General features: G+C 34.9%; 1 protein-coding gene across 1 annotated transcript; it reads left to right on the top strand.

Moving 5' to 3' along the window:
• Nucleotides 1-1,977: 1,977 nt before the first annotated feature.
• LOC109792636 (uncharacterized) lies at nt 1,978-7,281 on the top strand. The gene is made up of 3 exons (XM_083060318.1): nt 1,978-2,619; nt 2,970-5,934; nt 6,602-7,281. Exons 2-3 carry the CDS (start codon nt 2,985-2,987, stop codon nt 6,985-6,987), a joined length of 3,336 nt encoding a protein of 1,111 aa, XP_082916444.1. The 5' UTR covers nt 1,978-2,619; nt 2,970-2,984; the 3' UTR covers nt 6,988-7,281.
• The last annotated feature ends 268 nt before the right edge of the window (nt 7,282-7,549 follow it).

The following is a 7,549-nucleotide window of genomic DNA, read 5'->3' on the forward strand; positions in this document are numbered from 1 at the left end:
TGTTGAAAGTTTTGGCGTTTATACCATGGAATTCCAAAAGGACAAACATTGTGCAATAAAATCTTAATCTACCCATTTAGGTACAGTGGCATTCCATGTTGTGAAGGGAATTATAATTTGAGTGGAATCAAGCCTAACCCCAGAGAAGCATGCACAATTGAAGTGCATATTACTTCATCAATATCCTATCAAACACACACAATAAGTTCCTAATATAAAGTTATGAGAAAGTGATGCCTTCACCTCACATGTGCTCCAATTGCTTGTGGAGTAGCTCTTAGTGGGACCAAAGGTCAACCTTTTCAAGATTGAATGATGGGAAGTGAGAAGGAAAAACCCACAATATATATTGGATGGGGACATAGAATTTGGATGGAAAGCTTAAGCAACTATCTTACCCAACCCCATGCCACATATCAGTCTGTGTCCTTCAGATTAGTAGGGCCTCTTGTATAAACCGGTTAGATATTTGGTAGGGCCCCTTTTTCCAGCCCCAAGTGTTGATGTGCTTTATATTTTTCCCCACCTTAAATAGAAACTAATATTTTAATATATATATATATATAGAGAGAAGAGAGATCTGTTTATTTCAAGAGTAAGTCTACTTAGACTTACTTCGTTTAATAACTTATGTTCAACATCAAATTTCAACGATACAACTGTTAAATTTAAAGTTCTTATTACATAGATCAAATTTGCACATTTTAAAAAATTTGAAAACTACTTGATATTTCGTTTCATTAATTCAAATTAATGTATAAAATAATTTTATGATTATCTGTCAATTTGAATTAATGAAACAAAATATTAAATGATTTTTAAATTTTTTAAAAATTTGTAGATTTAATTTATGTATTCAAAACTTTAAATTTAACGGTTGGATCGTTGAAATTTAATATAGAACATGAGTTATTAAACAAAGTAAGTTTAGGTAAACTTACTCCTAGAGTAAACGGATCCCTCTTTATATATATATATTTTACAAACTAAATATCAAAAACTTACTAAACCATAATATTATAAAAATTAATTATGTTAAATTGCATTTTTTTTATTCTTATTGATCTATAATTTTGATTATTAAATTTAAAATTACTTAATAACTTGTCCCTACTTAAAAACATAACATATAAAAACAAAAACAAAAAAACACATACCAAAAAATATTTATTTTTGTATATTATAATAAGTCATTATTACTTATTTTATTAATAAATTCTATTTACATAATTTTTTTTAGTATTTTTATTTTCGAATGTCATATTTAGAATATTACATTATTTAAGTTTAAATAAACATTAAAATTTAATGATTAATAAATATGAATTTAATAAAAAAAATCAAAATTTCATATTTTTAAAATTAAAAAGATTAAATATCGTAATTTTAAAATAGATAGATCAAAGTTATATATTAATAAAAACAAAGAAACTAATAGTACAATTTAGTTAATTAATTAATGTTATTAAAAGTTAATTGTTTGGTGGGCTAGCTGTTAATGACTGACTTCAACCCCATATAACAGGCGAGTTAAAAGAATTGAGTCAAATACTCTAACCTTTAAATAGACCAAAAATTTAGCTAGTTCTAACTCACTTGACCTGCAGAGATCAAACAAATTATCTTCAAAACCAAATTCATATACCCCTAAAATCATGCAACTCACTTTATACACACACAAACAATGAATTGATAATATGATTTCAGTAAAGTTTAGAAGTTAAATCTCATTCTCGTAACCTTCTTTTCCTATTGTAAAATATCATAAAATATGCAGAGCATGGTATGGTACACAATTTGGAACAACCTTAACTAGATTGGGGTAGTCAGAACTCAGAACTCAGAACTCAGAACTCAGAAGATTTACTGAAAGTCCACGTGGCGAAAAAAGATTGGCTGAAAGCGTGACGCGTAGTAAAGGTCGGGAGTATGATGTACAACTACGACTACACCTACAAGGATTTCAGCGCCCACCTACTAAACCCATGAAGGAACTTCCCTAGCCATCACAATCACAATCACAAGCAAACAAAACAAAACTACCAAAGTTTTCCTAAGAAAAATTCTACAAAACTTTATTCTCTCCACTTCTGTCTAACACTTGAAAAGGGTGTGATCAACAACAACAGCAAAGAAAGACCCTTTTGGGTATTAGAGAGAGACAATGAAAATGATCCTATAAGTGAAAGGTGAAAGCATGCTTTGTCGGCCATTAAAACTTCACCCCTAAAAAAGGTTGATCCTTTGCACTCATTCTTTCATTCCCTTATGCCAAACCCCACAAACAGAGAAAAGCCACAAATATTGCCACCCCAGGAGGATGATGGATATTCATTTTCTGATTCATTGAACCTTGAGTCTTGCTTCTTTCTCTCAATCCCTGCTAAAAAGGGGTTTGGATTTTTCTCCTCAAAATCTTGGCTTTTGCTGTTTCAGATCGAAGATCCCCACTTTTCATTCCAAAAGGCAACGTGGGTATATTCTATTTTTGGCTAGTTTCATTAACTTCATGGTTCTTCTCAATTTTCATTCACAAGGAGTTGTTGATCCCAAGTGGTGGACCTGCTCCGTTTGTTATTTTCTCCTTTTTGATAAGTGATGGTGGTCTTTGAATGAAAGGTGTGTTTTTTCTTACCCTGTTATTGTTTTTAACTATTTTGAATCGTGGCTTTCTGTGTGTGTGTCTTTACACTGATTCATTAGATTCTGGGAATGGTGTTTGGTCTTGTTGAATATGACTTCAAGTTCATTGGGCCGACTCCAAGTTTGAATTTTGAGCTTCTGTTCATTGGGTCTACTCCAAGAAAATTTAGACTGTTTCATTTCTCAGTAGAATGACCGTTTTTAAGTAGTGTTCGATCAATTACATAATCAATTCTCGATTGATTGGTAATAGATTATCAACAATTTGTTTTTTTTGTCTAAGTTGTGAAAGTGACTGATGTCTGATTGATGGATTGCTTGTGCAGGTCTTGAATATTAGGATGGCTGGGGATATCAAGGAGGGAAGAATTTTGGCAAAAGCGTATTATGTTATTTTGCTGCTATTGGCTTTACTTTTTTGTAGCACTGAGGGGTTGAACACTGAGGGGCAAATCCTCCTAGAGCTTAAGAAGGGACTTCATGACAAATCTAATGTTTTGGGAAATTGGAGGTCTAATGATGAAACTCCATGTGGATGGATAGGTGTAAATTGCGCTCATGATAGTAATAACAATTCTGTGGTTGTGTCTCTTAATTTGAGTTCAATGAATCTTTCTGGAACTCTAGACGCTGCTAGCATTGGGAGTCTGATCCATCTAACTAATCTTGATCTTTCTTTCAATGAGCTGACTGGAAATATCCCCAAGGAGATTGGTGAGTGCTTGAATTTGAAATATCTTTATTTGAACAACAATCAGTTTGAGGGGCCAATTCCTGCTGAATTGGGTAAGCTGTCTGTTTTGAAAAGTTTGAATATTTACAACAACAAACTCTCTGGTGAGATTCCAGTTGAGTTTGGAAACTTATCTTCATTGGTTGAGTTAGTGGCCTATAGCAACTTTCTTGTTGGACCCCTGCCTAATTCCATTGGAAATCTTAAGAATCTTGTAAATTTCAGAGCTGGGGCAAATAACATTACCGGTAGCTTGCCAAAGGAAATTAGTGGATGTAAGAGCTTAATGCGTCTTGGTCTTGCACAAAATCAGATAGGAGGGGAGATTCCAAGTGAGATTGGGATGCTTAACAGATTGAAAGAACTAGTTTTATGGGGAAACCAGTTGACAGGACCTATTCCAAAAGAGATTGGTAATTGTACTAGTCTTGAGAACATTGCTTTATATGGGAATAATCTTGTTGGACCTTTACCTAAGGAAATTGGGAACCTGAAATCATTGAGGTGGCTTTATCTTTATAGAAATAAGTTGAATGGAACCATTCCAAGGGAAATTGGAAATCTTTCTTCGTGTTTAAGCATTGATTTCTCAGAGAACACTTTAGTAGGTGGTATCCCTTCAGAGATTGGCAAAATAAGTGGTCTAAGTTTGCTCTTTCTCTTTGAGAACCATCTAACTGGTGTTATACCAAATGAGTTTAGTAGCCTGAAGAACCTGTCAAAGCTGGACCTGTCTATAAATAATCTCACAGGTCCAATTCCATTTGGCTTCCAATATTTGACTAAAATGTATCAGTTGCAACTTTTTGACAACTCCCTAAGTGGCATTATTCCTCAGGGACTTGGACTTCGTAGTCCTCTTTGGGTGGTTGATTTTTCTGACAACAACTTGACAGGAAGAATACCTCCTCATCTATGTCGAGATTCTCACTTGATGTTGTTGAATCTGGCATCTAATCAGCTATATGGAAATATTCCAACAGGGATACTGAACTGTAAATCATTGGCACAGGTTTTGTTACTTGGAAACAGGCTTACTGGCAGCTTCCCTTTAGAATTGTGTAAGCTGGAGAACTTGACTGCCATTGATTTGAATGAGAACAGGTTCAGTGGTCCACTTCCTGCTGATATTGGAAGCTGCCACAAATTGCAACGGCTTCATATTGCAAACAATTACTTCACATTGGAGTTGCCTAAGGAAATAGGAAATCTCTCTCAATTGGTGACATTTAATGTTTCATCAAATCTTTTCACTGGAAGTATCCCTCGTGAAATTTTTTCGTGTCAAAGGCTACAGCGGCTTGATCTCAGTCAGAATAACTTCTCTGGTTCCTTGCCTGATGAGCTTGGAACACTTCAGCACTTGGAGATTCTCAAGCTCTCAGAGAATAAGCTTTCTGGATATATTCCTTCAGCATTAGGCAACCTGTCTCATTTGAACTGGTTGTTGATGGATGGCAATTATTTTTTTGGCGAAATACCTCCCCACTTAGGTTCTCTTTCAAGCTTGCAAATTGCAATGGATCTCAGTTACAATAACCTTTCTGGAAGAATACCAGTTCAGCTTGGCAATCTCAACATGCTTGAATATCTCTTTCTCAATAACAACAATTTAGATGGTGAAATTCCCAGCACATTTGAAGAACTTTCAAGCTTGTTGGGGTGCAATTTCTCATACAATAACCTCTCTGGACCTATTCCTTCCACTAAAATTTTCCAAAGTATGGATGTAAGCAGCTTCATTGGTGGTAACAAAGGCCTCTGTGGTGCACCTCTCGGTGACTGCAACACCAATCCAGCTTCTCACTCTGATTCTCCAGGGAAAAGTTTTGATTCTCCTCGAGCTAAAATAGTCATGATCATTGCAGCTTCTGTTGGAGGTGTTTCACTCATTTTCATCCTAGTTATTTTGCATTTTATGAGACGTCCTCGCGAGTCAATTGATTCCTTTGAAGGCACTGAGCCTCCCTCCCCAGATTCAGATATCTATTTCCCTCCAAAGGAAGGCTTCACATTCCAAGATCTAGTTGAAGCTACAAAAAGATTTGATGAAAGCTATGTTATTGGTAAGGGAGCATGTGGAACTGTTTATAAGGCAGTGATGAAATCTGGTAAGATCATTGCTGTGAAGAAGTTAGCATCTAACAGGGAAGGGAACAACATTGAGACTAGTTTCAGGGCTGAAATATCGACTTTGGGAAGGATAAGGCATCGGAATATAGTAAAATTGTATGGCTTTTGCTATCACCAGGGTTCCAACCTTCTGCTCTATGAGTACATGGAAAGAGGAAGCTTAGGTGAACTATTGCATGGTTCTGCAAGTAGTTTGGAGTGGCCAACTCGGTTCATGATTGCTCTTGGAGCTGCTGAGGGTCTTGCCTACTTGCATCATGACTGCAAACCCAAGATTATTCACCGTGATATAAAATCTAACAACATTCTGCTGGATGAAAATTTTGAGGCCCATGTTGGTGATTTTGGTTTGGCCAAAGTGATTGACATGCCACAGTCAAAATCAATGTCTGCTGTTGCTGGATCTTATGGCTATATTGCTCCTGGTAAGCTCCTATTCTGTTCTAGTTAGTAAAGTACCATAAACTTTCTTCTTCACTTTATAACTAGTTTTTACATAATAGATAGTCTAGTTTATCAAGGTAGATCATATTATTGTCAGTTGCTCCTTATAGCTTATGATTTGCAGTTTCACTTCATGCTCATAAACATTGTTTTTTCTAATTGAAGAAAATGGGTTTTATACACCAAGAAGTTTTCAAATTGGTTTTTCTGATCACAAAGATTTTGATGATTAAAGAGACTATCTGATATTGTTACAATCATTCAGATATGTTTCTGGTAATGACTTTGCCAATTATTTTGTCGTTTACATGACCCTTAAATAAGGAATTAGGCACATAGGTACAACCATACAACAAGGTTTGAATCTGAGATTATTTGAATAAATCACACTTACACATGACAATGTGATGTTGATATATATATTATTCATTTCTGCACATTTTCAGAGTAAATTTTATATCCCCTTAATGTGAAAATTTCATTTTTCATAATCCTCATTTCTAAAGATGACAACAAATATTAAATGTTATTTAAAAGAACCTTATGCCAATTTTATTTTTTCCTATTCAATTTATGCAATACCTTAGGGGGTTAAACTTGATTAGTTATCAATTACTGTTTGGTGAACCATTTTATCCTGTATGGCAGAATATGCATATACCATGAAGGTGACAGAAAAGTGTGACATTTATAGTTATGGTGTTGTGCTCTTGGAGTTGCTAACGGGAAGGACTCCAGTTCAGCCCCTAGAGCAAGGAGGTGATCTTGTCACATGGGTGAGAACCCATATCCGGGACCACAACTACAAATTGACACCAGGGATACTCGATAGTCGTGTCGATCTGGAAGACCAAACCACCATGAATCACATGCTCACTGTTTTGAAGCTTGCTTTACTATGCACAAGTGTGTCTCCTACTAAGAGGCCATCAATGCGGGAAGTAGTGATGATGCTTATTGAGTCGAATGAGCGAGAAGGGAACTTAACACTCACTCAAACATACCATGATCTTCCTTCCAGAGATGGCATGTGAAGAAAGTATGCAACATCTCTTGACATTTTGTTAACAAACATGAAAATTTTTTCTGCTCATTTTTCCTTTCCACAAGAGAAAATAGGAGATGATTCTTGTACATTCTTTCCCTCCATTATATGCCACTAGACTTAAATGTTTTACCCTATAGCATTCTTTATCATTAATTTCACGTCTCTGTATTTTGTCTTGGAATTCAGTATATATATAGTGACTTTATTGTACAGTTGGGAATTACCATTGAATGTGTATCATGGAGGTTAATTAATATATATTTGAGTTGTTCATATAACATGTTTCAAGTTTCATGAAACTGATTAGCGAACAATTAAATTAATTTCCATTTTAACATATTTTTGTTCATTTTCTTTGAATGAGTTGGGACCACTTGTAACATTTTAAGACATCTGTTGAAAGCTACTCTTTGGATACTGATTACAGATGGATCTTCTTTGCGTTTGAATTTTAAGACTATATTGTAATCATCAAATTGCTATAATTTTACCATGCAATGCAATTCATGAATACAAGATGTTATTTTCTAGAACACAAAATCAATTCA

This window comes from Cajanus cajan, chromosome 7, assembly GCF_000230855.2.
Source record: "Cajanus cajan strain Asha chromosome 7, NIPB_CcT2T_4, whole genome shotgun sequence".
Taxonomy (NCBI): Eukaryota; Viridiplantae; Streptophyta; class Magnoliopsida; order Fabales; family Fabaceae; genus Cajanus; species Cajanus cajan.

What these genes read in the sequence shown, in the direction of transcription:
- LOC109792636 (XM_083060318.1), top strand. Translation starts at nt 2,985, where the DNA reads ATGGCTGGGGATATCAAGGAGGGAAGAATTTTGGCAAAAGCGTATTAT. An exon ending in TTATGGCTATATTGCTCCTG is followed by an intron (nt 5,935 to 6,601) that starts GTAAGCTCCTAT and finishes CCTGTATGGCAG; the next exon opens with AATATGCATATACCATGAAG.